Source organism: Podarcis filfolensis (assembly GCF_964270895.1).
Source record: "Podarcis filfolensis genome assembly, chromosome: 1".
NCBI lineage: Eukaryota > Metazoa > Chordata > Lepidosauria > Squamata > Lacertidae > Podarcis > Podarcis filfolensis.
The window spans coordinates 41,796,480-41,814,165 of NC_139604.1; the positions used below are offsets into that span (position 1 = coordinate 41,796,480).

Consider the following 17,686-nt stretch of genomic DNA (forward strand, 5'->3'; position numbering starts at 1 on the left):
TGTGCTCCCAGCTTTCCTGTCCAGTCCAAAATGTTAAAAACAGACCTGAGGAGGAAGGTGATTTCCCCATCTTCAAAACCTTCCCCAATGTCAAAAGCTTATGGTTAGCAGAGAGCTTAAGAACGAGTCCTGCTTTGGACAACTTGCTATATCAAACCATTAGCTCAGAGTGGCAGTAAAAGGGAACAGGGAGGAGGGCATAATCTCTGCTCTGGAAGCTGGCATGCTTGTGTGGTCATGATAAGCCATGTGTGTTGTGCAAACCTGGTCAATGTGTGGGATCCCAAATATTCCATCAGAGATCAGAGAACAAAGGATTTGCAGTGTTATTACTATTGGTTTCCACATTCATGTGCTGTGTTGTTCTTTGTTCATCAAGAAAGCACTCTTCAGCCAAGGTAGAAATGCTTCCAGCTCACTAGTAGTCTAAGGGTGATGAATTGGCTATGTCTTGTTGAGAAACATGGATTAGCTAACCAATTCCCAGCTTTTTAAATACAATTTGGAAAGCATGAAAAATGGGTCTGATAAAGAATTCATTCATCACCACCACCACTGCCACTGTCTTTTATCAAAAGAGAAAACTCCGCTGAATCTTTGTAGACCAGTTCAAGAGAAATAGGTCTTAAAAAACCCCAAAAACATTTACTGACATCTTTTTAAATAGGTTAATAAAAACATTTCAAAACTGGCAGAACATAGCAAAAAATATAAGCCACGTGTACAAATACTGATTCTAGGCACATCTTAAATTTTATATCATTTATTCCATTTCAATTCCACTAAGAAGCATTACTGATGCAATTACTGCTTCTGTTTATGCAATGATTCACTTTGAAATGTTAGACTAATGAAAGCATTATTTTGCTCACTGAACATCTGGAGGTTTAGCTTATGCTAGTTTATGCAGGATTCCCTCTCCAACATAAGCTTTGATTTTGTGTAATTTACAGAAGTCAAAGTGATGGCAAAATTATTAAATGGAAAATAGGCACTTACAAAAGCCGCATGTTTGCCGCGAAGGCCACGTGTGCACTGCTGCCTCCAAGGTTTCCAAACAATAAATCCCAAGAGGTAAAGAACAAACATGGATGTTTTTGCAAATGTACTGAAGAACGGCTTATTGTACACAGTGAAAACATACTGCAAAGGGAAGGAAAAGAAAGATGGTTAAATGAAAGACATGTCATAAGACCAGCATAGTCTTACTGATCAACTCTTGGGTACTACTTCAAATTTCTTGACCGTCACAGACCATGGGAGGGCTACCGTATGGTCCTCTGGATGTTGCTGGACTAGTTCCCATCCACTATGAACATTAGCCATGATTGAAGTGGAGTCCAACAACATCTGGAGGTCCACCAGTTAGCCCCCTGCAGTGGATGGACATACAAAGAGCAGAGGTGTAGTTCAAGCAAGAAAAAGCTACATATCCTGGAAAAGGAAGAGAAGAGATGCAGTATTCCTGGGTGTGTATCTCAGGATTGCCCACTACACCACCAGCCAAGAGAGCTAACAACTGGGGGTGGCAAGCTGTTCTGGCACATGGCAGTATGGTGTTCTGGCATGAGGCTTCTGGCCTCCTACAACTTTTACCTGCTGTGGGTTAGATTCAAGGACAGACCTAAGAAGATGGCATTCCAATGGCTACCTATGTTAGATAGAAAGCAGAAATAGTCTAAAAAGCTAAGGTGGAACCTTCTGCAGGGCAGCTGATGTCAAAAGCATCAACTCCTGGGAAGGGAGGAAGTACAGAGGGGCATGATGCGCAGGAATGGCAGCTTGCAACCTACCTGACTGCATCAGAGGCTAAATGAGAGACAGACTTTGCAATACTATCCTGCTCCCAAAATCTGAAATACAGATTTATACAAAAAAAGCTACAAATGTTTGTAGTTGTTCCCCTCACCTAGGGAGGGAAGACCACAGTCCTTTGAAAACAGGAGGAACTCACAAGCTGCTTGGAGGTCAACTGGCTAAGAAATTTATTTAAAATATTTACACACACACTCCATCGCAGCTCGAAATGCTCCCAAAGTAACTTAAGAAAATCAGCAGTAAAACACGCTCCTACCCTTAGGCTTACAATTTGAAAGTCAGGACACAAAGGGGATATGGGAGGCACCAAAATGAAGATGGAAACAGTTCAGGTAGCCTAATGAACAGCTAAGTAAGCTAAAAGGCAACTAGTCGCTCAGTAGGTGTGATGGAATCGCCTCTTTCCCTCCACTCTGCAGCTGATGAAGATAACAAATTTATACTGGTCTATTCAGAAGTAAACCTCACAGGTTTGATGGGGTTACTTTTAACTACATATGTAGGTTTCCTCCTATATATGTGGGAATTGAAAGTAACTCCTTTCCGACTCAGCACAACCCTACCAATGTGTTTTGCTGTCAGCGGCTGATGAAACTAAAATCTGTTTTCACCTACGGGCAGCCATTCCATCAGGCTGCATAGAAAAGGGAGAGAAGCCTGCCGATACGCTCTTCAAACCACACAATCAGGGAGGGAAGCAAAGAAAAGAAAACACACCAGTTTTATTTTCATCAAAAGAATAACATCCCTTCCAATTGTTCTGAAACTACATAGACACAGAGACCAACCATTTTTAAAAGCCAGTGATAATAAGGATCCAACAAAGCATGAAGGAAGGAACTCTGATGGAAAGAAAAATTGGCCTGTAGCGGGCTACATAAAATGAAGACAGGAAGCGAACATGGTCCCTGAGTCACAGGCTGCCTGCCCTGGTTTTAGGGAACTGACTCTCTGACTTAGACTGGACAATTCTGGGCTTAAACCACCACACACAGCTCAGTGGGGGACCCTGAGCCTCTCACTTCTCTCTCAATCTAAACTATATCATAAGGTGGGTGTGAAGATAAAAATGAGATAATCCCATGTATGCTGCCCTAGCCTGCTAGAGGAGTATCGATTTTCACTTTATTGTAACGGATATAGACATCCTAAGGATGTTCCCATAAACTTTGCTAAGCCCACCTTCAGAGATTTAGCATATAGAGAGAACTGCTACCCTAAGGCAGTAATTTCTGTATCCAATCAAAAGGATCTATGAATGTCTTCATCTCTACACTGTCACCTATTCACACATTTTTATTCAGCTTCGCATTATTATAGGAACCCCTGAAAGCTACAATTCTTCTCCCAGTTTAGGAATTCCTGCCCGAAAAATTGGGGCCCCAGCATATCTATGGAAGACTGTGTTTTGTTAAGAGTTTGCTGTTTAAAAGTCATACTTATAGGGGATTTGGAATTATGAAACAGAACTGGCAAGATTAATTGAATTTAATTATAATTCGTGACAGCATAAATGCTGGGAAAGGCTTCAGGCAGGACCAGAAATGTAGCCAATCAGGTATGAAAAGCTGCTCACTAAGAACCAGTCATCCCGCTTCTAGCAAGCAAGTACTAAGATCACTGTACAAAGTTAATGGAGTGAGCGTTAATTGCTCTCCTTTGAGCATGCTGTGCTACTACATTAAGGTGAATACACTCTGACATCACAAAGGGTTTGTCCACACTTACCATATTTTTCACTCTATAGGACGCACTTTTTCCCCTCCAAAAATTAATGGGAAATGTGCATGTGTCCTATAGAGCGAATGCAGGCTGTGCGGCTAAGCTTAAAGCCAGAACAGGGAGACAGAGCGCAGCGCTCGGTCTCGCTGTTCTAGCTTGGGGATGGCTGTGCAAAGCCTCCACAGGGCAGCGGGGTGCCTTCACCCTGCTGCTCTGCGGAGGCTTCAAAGGCTGTGCTCCGGGAGGCAGCTACCTTGCCACAACCTTGCTGCCGCTCCCGGACATGTTCTGGGGGCTGGGGTTGGGGGAAGCTTGGGCTTCCCCCGCCCCAGCCCCGTGGCTAAAAACGAAGCCAAGACAGCGAGCGTCATCCATCCCACAGCCTCTCCCGGCTGGAGAGGTTGTGCGCGGCTAAAGAGGAAGCTAAGACAGCCAGCTGGATGGATCCCGCTCGCTGTCTTGGCTTATTTGCTCTTTGGGGCTGGGGGAGGAAATAATATTTTTTTTCTTGATCCCCCCCCCCAAAAAACTAGCTGCGCCCTATGGTCCGGGGCACATTATGGAGTGAAAAATACGGTACCTTTTGCCCCGCGCTTTCTAGCCACAAGCCTGTGCTTTCCCGGTTCGTGTCTGAAAGTTTTATCTTTTTGTCCTGCCACTTTCCCCAGGAATAGCAGATCTTTACCGCTGAATCGGAGCAAACAGCAATTTGAGTTTTCCACAGATTGCTGTTTGCTCTGATTCAGCAGTAAAGAGCAGGTTTTTGCAAGTAAAACAGCCTGGAGCTGTGCCTAGAAATGCAGAGCAAAGGTAAAGAGGGGTGGATGAGCCCACTTACCGAAGTGAGTTCAGAAGAAGCAACCCATATCACATCAACCAGGAGAAGAATGACAATTCCAAGAGCCATGCGCCTACGCTGACTGGGAGAACTGCTTTGTGGGTTCATCCGGTTCATGATAAAAATCCACACCATTTGTAATCTATGGCAGCAATAAATAAATAAATAGTTTTTAAAACTATGTGGGCAACAGGCTTTGTGCTCCAGATCTGGATGGGACACAAACTCAAATAAGACACAGCTAAAATGTCAACTAATAACCAATCCACAGGAACGAAACAGGAAGCAGTTTATTACAACTGGCCTATTACTCTTTCAGCTAACGTTTCTGTTAAAAACGTGGTCAATCCATGGGAATGTTGTTTTGCCACTGGAGTTGGGCCCTGGTCCAGAGTGCTTTAAAAAAAACCATAAAGAGGAAAGATTCAGGCACCACTCAGTTGATTTCAGTTTTCACTTTTGATGGTGTGGGGCACTTGGAAGAAAGACACAGGCAGGTAAGCATGGGAGCAGGTGTTTCTTTAGCAGAAAAAGAGAGGGCTACTTGTGCCCTTGTAAGTATACTAGGATTACAGCCAATAGCAAAACAATGGAATCACTGATGGAAGTGGGCTTTTGAAGTCACATTTATAAACTAAACTGTTACAATAGACTGGACTGGCTTTGTTCTTGGCTGCAGCTCCTGTTTAGCAAGGAAACAGCTTAACCACAAGCATTGGTTTGGACATGCTAAGTCATACCTTGACCTAGCTCAGCACAATAAAAAAGAACAGGCAGGGACAAAATGACTACAAACCATAATCTGGCTTACTGTGTCATGTGAATGAGGTCACAAAGTGGGATTTGTCAACTAGCTGACAAAATAAGCATTTAAATAATAAATCTGCTAGTTGTAATTCCTAGCCCCCTCAAAAAAACAAGCCCCCCCCCAAAAAACAACCACCACAATTGGAGCCAGCACCTATGTTTGTGTCACAACTACCTTGGGTTTTGTTTGACAGAGGAAATGGAATTAATCTGTGTTTGCTTTATTATACAGTCAAACCTCGTCCTGCGTTCGCCTCCGCTTGCGTCTGCTTCAGTGAACTTCCGCGGCAAACCTGAAAGTACTGGAACGGGTTACTTCTGGGTTCGCCGCTCGCGCATGCGCAGAAGTGCTAAATCACGCTGCGTGCATGCGCAGATGCGGCACTTCGACGTGCGTCATTTTCAGCTTGCGGATGGGTCTCCGGAACGGATCTTGTCCACAAAACGAGGTTTGACTGCATTGATAACAATGTGTTTGGATAAGGATGCTAAGTATCACCAGCTATACACGGGGCAATTTCCATACCTGCTCAGTAACCTTTTAAAGTTAAAATAATAGCTGGACTCTGACAAGTTTCATGGCATCATGTTAAGGTGAAGGCTGCCTCCTGAAAAAAACAGAGAAATAAAGGGTGTCAAGGGCTATAAAGAGACTACGCTTTCCTAACTTTGCCACCAGGCTTTATGTTTGCCATTTGAGCTAATGCACACACCTGTTCCACAATCAAAGTATTCCCCACATCCTTCACTTAAGAAAGTCAGCAGTGTGTGTAGAAGGCTGGCTCTGTGTAAAACAAGCATGAAAGTCAAAACAAAACAAAGCATACCCAACACAAATAACCTCAGTCATAATACAGCAGCCGCAGCTCAGTAAAGGGCAGCAGAAATGAAGCATAGATGGACTGTAAATTCCTGGTTCAGGCAGAAATGGAGAGCAGAAGCTTTTTAACAACAATGACATCAGAGTGCAACATGTCAAGCCCACAAACCATGCTGGACAGAGACAGCAAGACAGAGCGCTATCAAAGTACTTTAATACTTTAAAGATTTTTACAGATGTTTGCCAAGACAGACACAGCTTTAAAAAAATAATAATCATGAGATAAGGATAACCACAACATAGGAGAACCTCAAAATAATTTTCCGATAATGAATAAAATATACCTTGTGTGAAACATAGCGTAGTGTAGTAATGTACCTGTATAAAAACTGAATCAAAGGACTAAAGGAAACTATAAAACTGAGTTTCAGGTCTCATCATTTTGGAGGGGTGGGAGCCACAGGTTTTAATGTACGTTTTTCCTTTTTTTAATGTAGACAGCTATTGCATGGTGAAAACATATTCTTAAAAACAGTCATGGCATGATAATATATTTCTTACCTCTTGAACTGACAGACATATCTCAAGGATCATATTTTTTTATCTATGGGTTTGTGATGTTTCTGGAAAAAAACCAAAAGAAAAACCAATCCTTAGCAACTGTGCTGCTTAGTAATGCTTTATAAGATGTTGACCTGTTAAGTGTTTCACCCCTTTCATTACAGGATTAGATTATCCAGGATGCATTAATACACAATATGTACTGTATGGCAGAATACTGAACACACTTGAGATTGCAAGTGTCTTTTGCTCACCGCTGAAATAAAAAATGACTCCAGCCAGAGTCCTATGACATGCCACTTTATTTCCATATCTTTTTTTCCTTTTGCTGCACTAATAGATTCATTGCGTTATAATAAAACTCTGTTCAAAGAAATTCATATTTACCATTTATAAAGGAAAATAATAATAAAACACAGCAAATTAGTAACCATTTGTTATGCCAATTTTTGTAAATTAATACTCATAAAAACGTTCTGGTAACATGTCTGAGCACGTCTAAATGCATAGGTTTTTAACTCCGTTCTGTATGTTCACTTTCAACAAATTTGAATCAATATCTTAACATCTATTCTTAATTTAATGAAACATGAAACAACCTTGAAAAGCTGACTCATTTTTGCCAGTAATCCTTGTTCATGATGCCTTGGTGACCTCACAAAGGGATAATGTACACAATCATGGCACCGCCATAGCAACTGGTTGAACAATTCTGCAGCCTTCTATACTTGCAAGATTTAAAGAAACCTTTGCTACTGAAAAATGACGAGGTAGTTAACTACATATTGGTCCATAAGGAGTTATTGGTTCCACCTATAGTCCATTGAAAGATCAACAATAAAGAAGGCACTATTTTGTCTTTTAAGGACCAAGGTAAATAAATTCATTCTATGCAAAGATATGAATTTGAAATATCTTTCAAATATTTCATATTATATGAACCTAACAGCATAATTCTATACTGTCTACTCGGAACTGAGTTCAGTGGTGCTTACTACCAGGTAAGCAAGTAGAGGATTGCAGTCTAAGTGTTCAGCCAGTAGGGATATTTTTCATCACCAATTCTGAGTGTCTGACTTGTAAACTGGCAGTGTAAACTGCATCTATAACCGACTATCTTTCTAATTAAGAAAGATACAGATGGAGGGTTTCATAGCAGCAACATCAAAATGTTATTATAACGATTTAAAAGGAATTGTTCTCTTTCCTAAAGCCTCAAGCTTCACTGCTCAAACCATGCTATATCTGCCCAAATTACATTAAAGAAAGTGGTGTGCTGAATATTAAAAATATAACGTGTTCAGACAATAGGAACTGATTTTGTAAATCTCTATTGTTTCTTACCTGGATATGTTACTGTCGTGGCATCAAAGTGTTCTTTGTAACACTACTGGTATAACTAGTTGTCAAATGTCTAAATAAGTAAGAAGACTTGGCATTAGTTCTGAAGTTCTCAGCATTCAAATTAACGTCAATCACATTTTAGTCTCTCTTTTTTAACCATTACACAACCATGCTTTTACAATTATGATACCTACTTTGTGGTTAAATAAAATCCATTCTTTATGTATCTTAAATCACCACACATTTGCATACACACATGATCATGAATCACTACTAGGAAAAAGGCATGCCAAGTTTGACCTGCAAAAAGAGTTCTTGCCAATCTCACTGCCCATCTTCCAATCTAGCATTCAAGCCAATGCTTCAGGTGGCACAATGCCCATCTACCTGTTTCTTCAAATCAAATATAACCCCCCAAACCCCAAGTAGAAGGAAAGGAACCTCTGTCAAACCAGAAGGTTCACTTTTCTTCCTCATCAACTTGGCACTTGGGTATTGCTTTTATTGCTTTGCTTGTTTATTAAGTGAAGGAGCTAAGAAACCCATTGCTCTCATCTCTTGCAACCCTGCATCTACTTTTAGAAGGTTAAAGATGTTCAAGATCCCAGTAGTGTCGCTAATGGCAGTGACTGAGATGCTAAGTGTGAACAGGTTCTGCAGCTACCATCATACTGTTCTACTGCAATAGCGTATTTTTCCCAGAGCTATGAGTGAGAGCATAACAAAAAGGAAAACAAACAATTTGCTACCATTGTGGTGGGGACTAAACTTGTTTTGCTCTTCTGGAGACTCTAGCCAGTAAGGAATCAAGCCTCCTATATTTGCATAGCCCCATATTCAGCTCTGGATACTGAGTATGGTAGCATGTTAGGAAATGGCTCATCCATAAATAAACATAGTTTTCTTTGAATGGGAAATAATACCATATACACTTTGAACTAGAGAGGAATTCTAAATTTTGTTTAATTCAGTATCAAAATTACTAGAATTTGATGGTATTTTTTTCAGATTGGAAATGTTTACTAACTAGGACACTGCCACTAAGAGCCACTTCCAAATGCTGTACTGAAATAAACTTTGCCCGTGTTTGCCTAAATCACATGTACTTCAGATTCATCAATAACAAATAAAACGTGTTACTCCAATAAAGAAAAGCTGATGCCTGCCAAGGAAACAGACAGCTGCAAGTCAATGTTGATATTCAACAACTGTTTATACTTTTAAGATAAAAAGCACCTATATGCATAAAAATATTAGTTTGCATTCAGTGATGAATGCTGAAATTATACAAAAACCATCTCCTGAAGCCATACACCTGATTCAGCACACAGGATAATGTGCAGCTTCTTTCCAACATGGAGTCATGTACATCCCATATTCCATTATAGCCCTATTTACATTCATAAGAAAGTAAGTGAGCTTAAATTAGGAGAGGGACAGAGGCATACATATTAAGATTCACCCTCAACATCTGCTTGCACCAGATCCATTTCAGACATTCACACATGAAGGAGGAAAGGCTATAAAGCCCAATTGTGGTCCATTCTACTATAAGATAGTTGCTTACGTTTATATATTCCATTTGGGTGTCTATATATTGGCATACATATTCTGTGCAAGTTAAGGCAGGTTCTTATTGCTGACACAGCACTGTCAAGTTATATGATGATATATGCATTTACTGAGTAACAAATATAGCCATGCCGGCCCATAAGACAAACAACTGCAGAATCCAAAGTTGGGCAATACTTTTACTAGGACCAAACAAAACATCACAAAACAATGATCATAATTTTGGGGCATTTTGGTACTGTGCCACTGTAGGTTTTGAAGTAGAATTACTGAGTTACAGAGGCATAAGAAACAGATCCCTGCCTCTAAATAACTTTGGAAGTTGTCTCACACCTGAAAGTGGTGCTACAGAATTTCAGAGGGGGGGTACTTTCCCAGCCCTACCTGGAACCGGGAGGGGGGGGGAGAATGAACCTGCAAAGCAGATGCTCTACCACATGTGCTACATACAACTCCTCCCCAAACAAAAATTAGGGGGGAAACAGCACAACACAAGAACAGCCCTGCTGGTTCAGCCAGAAGGCCAGACTAGCCCAGCACCCTGTTCCTGCGCACCAGCCAACCTTTGGGAAAAGCTGACAAACAAGACAGGAAGGCAATACTTGGGTGGTGGTGCTTCCCAGGTGCTGTGTCATTCAGAAGCATATTATCTCTGAACTTGGGAATGTGTCCAAGTAGAAGCCACAATGACCAACAGTCCGCGACAGGTCAGTCCTTAGCCGACCTGTGTAACCTCATTTTCAAAACACCTAAAACTAGAGGCAGTCCAGTGGCAGGGAATTCCACAGATTTCACTACAGGGAAGGAGAGGAAAGAGCTGGGAGTGGGGTGGGGGATCCTACCTCTTCCTTCACTAGATGAAAAGAGAGAGAGAAATTGGGACAGGGGAAAGCAGGATTTTTCACTTCAGAGAAAGGAGAGGGCATTTAACCCACCGACAGAGAGGAGAGGAGGGTGGTGGTCGGGAAGCTGAGCCGGGGGAGAAATAGCGTCGCTCCTCCCGCCCACGCAGGCTCCGCGGCCAAGAAGGAAGTACAGCAGGAGGATTTTTAAACACACACACACACACACACACACACACACACACACATACAGACGCCAACCCCGGTTGCTCCCTGACCCCCTGGAAGTGAGTGGGTGCGGCGGGACAGCAGCAGATTGTCCTCGCCCCCGACCACACACGCAGCGGACTGGGTGTGCGTGTGCAGCCCCTTTTCCAACGCTACTTAAAGGGAGAAATAAAAGTGCACAGCTAAGGACGGGTCTGCTTCCCTTCTGCCCGCCGGGAAGCCGCCGCACCGAAAAGGGAGAGACGGGGTCCTGGCTGGCTGGTGGGGCGCTTTGACAGGGAGCTGCTGGGAGAGGCGCCAGCGTCCCCGTCGAAGCCGTTCCCACCCGCCTCTTCGGGGCTCCCCTCTCGCGCTCCTGCCATGCCCAGCCCGGCCGGAGAAGCCCAAGTTTTGCGGAAGGAGGGTGGGAGTACCTGTGTGCCGGACCCTCGCGCGACCGCAGCCCCTCTCCGCCAAAGATGGTGGCAAGCGCCGCCCGCTCCGCTCCCACAGCTGACTCGGCTCAAGAGCCCGCTCGCCTGGGCCGGAGTGAGTCGACCGCCGAAAGGAGACACCCCTTCATCGATGCGCTCGGGGTTCCGCTCGCCGGCCTAAACCCTCTGCCACCGCCTCTCTATCTCGCGCTCTCTCGCTCGCTTCCTCCCTCCTCTCCCCCGACCCATCTGCATCACGCCCGCGGAGAGTAATAATAGGACAGTAGTATTAAGAGAGGAAGGCGGGTGGGAAATGGGAGAGGGCTGCAGAAAGAAGAAAAGGGGGAGGGGGGAAGTAGCAAAGGAAATGTGGTTTTTGCCTTTGGAGCAAATTCTAAACTTAGCTGCAGGGTTTAGGATTGACTTCGATTTGATGGGAGGTGGGGTGAGTTTAAGGCTGCAGCTTTAAGGAGGCAGATCTCCCTAAACTTAGTAAGCGGCGCTATGATATAGCTAATATTTGTATGGGGTGTTAGGGGAGGGTGTGACCTCTGGTGGGGGACACGTCCTGCTCCTTCTGGGGTAGTTTGTCCATCTTTGGTTCCCACTCTGCACTCAGCTCTCACCCTCGGCTCCCAGTTACAGGTAGGAAGCAGTGTTGGTCTGCTGTAGTCGAAACAAAATAATATAAATAAAAAAGTGTACACGCACATGAAAGCTCATACCAATAACTAACTTAGTTGGTCTCTAAGGTGCTACTGGAAGGAATTATTTTATTTTGTTTTGTTTTGTTTTGTTTCGACCTCAGCTCCCAGAAGTTGTCAGCATGTGACAGTGGCCACATCCCATGAACAGCTTTGCCTGGCCTTCTAAACCAGGTGAGGGTAGCTGAGGGGTTTCAAACCCTCTGTGAGTTGGAGACTTCCCCTGCATGTAAAGACAGGCTCTGGCAGATTGAGCGGATGAGACCAATAGTGGGTCCAAAGGTCAAGAAAGTGGTTTCTGCATGTGCTGTAGAGGGAAGTGAGGGGCAGATGGGAGCCCCATGTCAGAGAATGGAAACTCTGATCCTAAACCTCTGCTGCCTTGCGGCTGTACTCATTAATGAGAAAGGCTTTGGGAGTAACCCCAGGGAAAAATACGTATCCGCTGCCTTGTGGGACATCTCTGGGAGAAGAAAAGGCTAAGGAGTAAACCCTACAGAAATCCAGAGTGGAGTCCCTAAGATGGTTGGATGGTGCCTTGTATGCCTCCTTCCGGCAACTCCTGCAGCCCAGCTGATGCCAAATGTATTGCTGCTTTGGACTACATCAGCAAGGCCGAGAGTGGGGTCTTGTCATCTGGGCAGCCCAGGATCTCCATAGCACCACTGCTTAAGCTTGTGCCCTGAGGAGGTAACCTCCATGCTGCTAACACAGCGGTTTGACTTCACCCCAGGAGGAGCACTCCATTGTCTCTTGAAACAGATGCCAACAACAACATTTTGCTTAATAAGGAAGATGTGACATAGTGTAAAATGACAGGTTATACTGGTTTTCCTGTTTGGGAGATCGGCTGATAGAGGTGTCATTAAGAAACAAAGAGAGCAGAGTATTGGGCCATAAAGAAAGATTAATAATGCAAATATTGCCCTTCCTCTGCCACTCAGTAGTGGACATGGACAGAAGCATTGGGAGGGTGAGGTTGTCATGGTTACAGGGGCCATGATGCCACTACAGGAAAAAGTGCCCATTTGCAGTGTGTGTGTGTTTTTAAAACGGAGGCTGCCAGGAAGACCGTGAGTGATGGTGTAAATGGAAAGGGAAGCTGCATCTGGCAAGGGGTTCTGAGAACAAGAAGTAGGGAGTGGACAGAACTCAATGTAGGCTGGCAGGGAGAGTCTGTACCCAGACACTGGGTAGCATGGCTGGTTTCTTCTTTGGGCCCAAGCTTGCTGAAGCTATGGGAAAAGCAACAAGAGACACCCTTGGGGTGTCATACTATGCACCCCTTCATCCAAGATCCTGGTTGACACTACAGTCACTGTTGTGCCTCATTTTTTTCCAAAGGAAACACAAACCCTGGTTAAGTGCCAAAACACTTGGAATCTTGCGCCGCTCAGTAGAGCTTGGAGTGGCCAGTAACAATATGTTTTGAATAACAATTTCAGTTGAACCTTAGGATTTCTGAGTTAGAAAGAACTCTAATTTGAGTAGGAGGACAACCTCTTGTCAGTAGTCCAATCCCCTGGACGCAATATCACAGAAACAGTCTGACAAGCACAGAACAGAGTGGAACTATCACTGCTTGTGATCTGGACACCTCCTTACCCCACCTGGGCTGCAAATCCCTCTGTATGTCATTTGTTCTACTTTTCCAAAGTTGCACAATTCTCCTTATGAGTAAAGACTGTGGCAGAATAGTAGCTGAGTGGTTCCTCCTGCTCTCCGTCACTTGTTAATACTTCACCATCTTCCCCAAGCAGTGGACCTACATTTTGTTCTGGACATAATTAAAGAAGGTTTTTAAATTGTTTTTCATTTTCCTTGCAAGTCATAGGTCATTATGGGATTTAGTCTTCTTGACACTGTCATTACAGGTTCAGAAAACTTTTATATTCATCCTTGGTTATGTCACTTCTTTCATCTCATATACATTTCCTTTTTTGACTGAGTGGTACTGAATTGTGCATACACATCATAGGATCAGACTGCAAATAATATGTTTTCTATTTAGTTATTTAATTATTTGGTACATTTATATACCACCTTTTTCTTCCTAGGAGCTCAAGGTGGAATACATGATCGCACTCTTCCTTAAATGCTCTTTCTTCCTGATCTCTTATTTTACTGGTTAAACTTGCCATTTCTACATATTCCAGCAATTTTGTCTGCCATTCCTCCTTCATTGGTACTGTTCATTCCCTCCATTTCTGGGCATATGCCATTCGAGCTGCTGTGGTAGCATAAAGAAACAGATTAAAATTTAGATGTTAATTACATTTGTTTTACTTTTAAAAGGCTAAGTTGAGTCATTGAACAATTGCATATGCAAGCAACCAAGGTTGGATAACAAGCAAAGAGCAAAGTTAAACACAGAGCATAAAGTCTATGACTCACAGTCCCCTGATCCTTTTCGCTAGTTACCCATCTTCCTCAAACTTCTACCAGCTGATGCTCTGAAATTGGAAACGTATGTCATTCTTAGGCTACAATCCTAAATACATTTTATAGGGAGGAAGTTCTGAGGAATTCAGTGACACTTGCATCTGAGTAAACATGCTTAGGATTGCACTGTTATACTCAAAAAGAGAGGAAACTAGAGGGTTGTATCCAAGTAGGTTATAACTCAGAATATTGAAATCAATAGACTTGCTGTTTACATTAATTGATCTCAGTGAACATACATACTCCACCTCCCTATTGTCCTCATGTGTTCTAATTAATTCATTCGTAGTTTGCAGAAAACCAACCTTTCCCCTCTGCATTGACACAGGGAAGCTATGGTTTGGGCTTCCTCTCCAAACCAGGATTGCAAACCAAGGTTTGAAGCTGGTTTGCACAATTCAAGTTTGAACAGGAAGCTTAAACTATAAATTGGCAATTTCCATGTAAAAGGGAAAATCGTTTGCTGCAAACCAGGGAGTTTCTATTTGGCAGAGTGAGTGAGGGGACGAAGGGGTGTTCAAAGTCCAAGGCTGCGTCATCTAACACCCATAGTTTGGCACTTTTGTTAACGAACCCTGTCCTCATTCCTCCCTCAGTTCTGGCTTAAGAAACTACATTACTGTGTAGCAACTAACCCTGCTTTTAACAAGTTTAGGATCTGACTGCTGCAGTAAAATGCATATCATCGTTTTTTGGTCTGGAAAAAGAGACACAAAGATTGGGAGGGATGAGGCTGGGATGCATGCAGACTTCCAATTTAGATGAAGAAGCCAACATTTGCTTCTCTCAGATTTTCCAGATGTTGATCTTGGAGAGATTCTCTTAGTCACCCAACTGCAAGCAGCAGGAATGCTGGCTGGCTGAGATTTGGCTGAACGGAGTTTCTGCCTTAGATAAATGCAAACAGTAGAAATAGTTTAGCTATTGTGCCAGACTTTCATCCTTTCCAGAATGAAGCATTTAAGATGTGGTTCTTAAGGCATCTGGAGGAAATGGGGTCAATGTGATAATAAGTCTGATAGTTTTAAAAGAGCTATTGTGAAGCAAAGGGATATCACAGGATTCCAAACTACATTTTTATCTCCTTATTTACCTTTTTTTTTCTTTTTTGCACATCGCAATCTCACAAAATGAACTTATGTCAAATCTGCAGCCAAATACATTTTCGATCATTCCTTTCTTCTGATTTACTGAAAAGGTAAAACATAATGCAGATGTCCTTGATATATGTATCTATCAGTTTAAAAAGTATGTTATTTCCTTATTATTTGAGCTGCATAGGATAACCTATCACTCATTTCTATAGGTAGAATGAATTGTCTCAATCACAACGCCTCCAGAAGGAGCGAGAATAGTTTCCACAAATATGGGAGTATTTCTTTTTATATACTGTTTCTCTACAGATCCTTTCAATCGAACGCTGTAGAATTTTTATTGGAATAATGGCTCACTTAACACGAGGTAAGTGGAACCTGATTGTGTGTTTTCTGGAGGAGAAATGGGCCCCCTTATTGAGATCTTTGCTTATTTGTGCTGCTTACCCATTGATTTCAAAGTGATTACTCAAACATGTTTTTGAAAATTACAATTCATTTTTAGTGAGAACCCCCCTCACCCAAATGTATTACTTCAAAAAGTTTATGTATTCCAATACCTATAAAGATGAAAAGATGAGAAACAAATATGAATTAAGATCCCATAAATGACAGGAAGGATGCCAACCCATTGTTATGGAAACTAACTGAGAAAATACTAATATACATGTACAGTGGTACCTCGGGTTACAGACGCTTCAGGTTACAGACTCTGCTAACCCAGAAATAGTACCTCGGGTTAAGAACTTTGCTTCGGCGGTCCTGGAGGTTCTGCTGAATATGATTAGAAGGGACCGGTTGGTTAAAGGTATACAGGTCGGAGCCAAACAGTACAAATTGAGAGCATTTGCAGATGATTTAGTATTGACGTTACAGGAGCCAGAATCTAGTACTAAAAGGGTTTTAGAACTAATTCAAGAATTTGGTCAAGTGGCAGGATTCAAACTGAACAAGTCAAAAACTAAGGTTTTAGAGAAAAATTTAACACCGATTGAAAGAGAGAGGTTTCAGAATGAGACAGGTCTGACTGTGGTCAAGAAAGTGAAATACTTGGGGATTAACATGACAGCAAAAAATGGGAACTTATTTAAAGATAATTATGAAAAATATTGGACGGAAGTGAAAAAAGACTTAGAAATTTGGTCAAATTTGAAGCTTTCCTTGTTGGGTCGAATTGCAGCTATAAAGATGAATGTATTGCCTAGAATGCTGTTTTTGTTTCAAACACTGCAAATTGTGGACAAGATGGATTGTTTCAAGAAGTGGCAGAAAGATATCTCTAGATTTGTCTGGCAGGGCAAGAAGCCCAGAATAAAATTCAAGATATTAACTGATGCAAAGGAAAGGGGTGGATTTGCCCTGCCAGACTTTAAACTTTACTATAAATCAGCAGCATTCTGCTGGTTGAAAGACTGGCTGCTTCTTGAGAACACAGACATTTTGGATTTAGAAGGTTTTAACAATGTCTTCGGGTGGCATGCATATTTGTGGTACGACAAGGTTAAAGCACATAAAGCATTTAAGAACCATATTGTCAGGAAAGCTTTGTTCAATGTTTGGATAAGATATAAGGATTTATTGGAAAATAAAACCCCAAGGTGGCTGTCACCAATGGAAGCAAAAGCCCAGAAAAAGCTCAATATGGAGGCCAAATGGCCGAAATATTGGGAAATTTTGGAACAAGAGGGAGATAGACTAAAACTGCAGAGTTTTGAGAAACTAAAAAACAAAGTGTGAGATTGGCTTCATTTTTATCAGATAATGGAGGCATATAATTTGGACAAGAAGATTGGCTTCCAGGTGGAAAAATCAAAATTAGAAACAGAACTGTTAGAACCCAAAACAAAGATACTTTCAAGAATGTATAACTTGCTGTTGAAATGGAATACTCAGGATGAAATGGTGAAATCTGCTATGATTAAATGGGCACAAGATGTTGGACACAACATTATGTTTGCTGACTGGGAACAGTTGTGGACCACAGGTATGAAATTTACGGCATGTAATGCCTTAAGAGAGAATATTATGAAAATGATATACAGGTGGTACATGACCCCAGTCAAGCTTGCAAAAATATATCATTTGCCCGATAATAAATGTTGGAAATGTAAAGAAACTGAAGGTACATTCTTTCACCTTTGGTGGACGTGCCCAAGAATTAAGGCTTTCTGGGAAGTGATCTATAATGAAATGAAAAAGGTATTTAAATATACCTTCCTGAAGAAACCAGAGGCCTTCCTTCTGGGCATTGTCGGCCAATTGGTGCCAAAGAAGGACAGAACTTTTTTTATGTACGCTACAACAGCAGCAAGAATACTTATTGCAAAGTATTGGAAGACACAAGATCTACCCACTTTGGAAGAATGGCAGATGAAGGTGATGGACTATATGGGATTGGCAGAAATGACTGGCAGAATCCGAGACCAGGGAGAAGAGTCGGTGGAAGAAGATTGGAAGAAATTCAAAGACTATCTACAGAAA

The 17,686-nt window shown here is 42.2% G+C and overlaps 2 protein-coding genes across 7 annotated transcripts in view; one reads left to right on the forward strand and one right to left on the reverse strand.

Annotated features, from left to right (window-relative positions):
* Nucleotides 1–11,234, reverse strand: part of SLC35F5 (solute carrier family 35 member F5) — a 31,094-nt gene extending 19,860 nt beyond the window's left edge. For 2 of the 6 annotated variants that reach the window (XR_014540984.1, XM_083582482.1), the window contains exons 1-7: nt 10,966–11,234; nt 7,911–7,980; nt 6,567–6,628; nt 5,899–5,969; nt 5,712–5,793; nt 4,379–4,520; nt 1,000–1,143 (exon numbers count right to left, since the gene is read on the reverse strand). Coding sequence is in view for 4 of the 6 variants with exons in the window: in XM_083582482.1 (XP_083438608.1) it covers nt 1,000–1,143; nt 4,379–4,513 (279 nt within the window). In the remaining 2 variants the exon portion in view is untranslated. Of the gene's footprint in view, nt 1–999; nt 1,144–4,378; nt 4,521–5,711; nt 5,794–5,898; nt 5,970–6,566; nt 6,629–7,165; nt 7,246–7,910; nt 7,981–10,965 lie in introns of those variants that run through there. The other 4 variants (XR_014540985.1, XM_083582484.1, XM_083582483.1 and 1 more) reach the window with 4 other exon arrangements.
* Nucleotides 11,235–11,778: 544 nt separating this feature from the next.
* The window catches only part of ACTR3 (actin related protein 3), a 50,703-nt gene continuing 44,795 nt past the window's right edge, over nt 11,779–17,686 (forward strand). The window contains exons 1-2 of the mRNA XM_083582904.1: nt 11,779–11,843; nt 15,515–15,572. The gene's annotated coding sequence lies outside the window, so the exon portion shown is untranslated. The remainder of the gene's footprint in view (nt 11,844–15,514; nt 15,573–17,686) is intronic.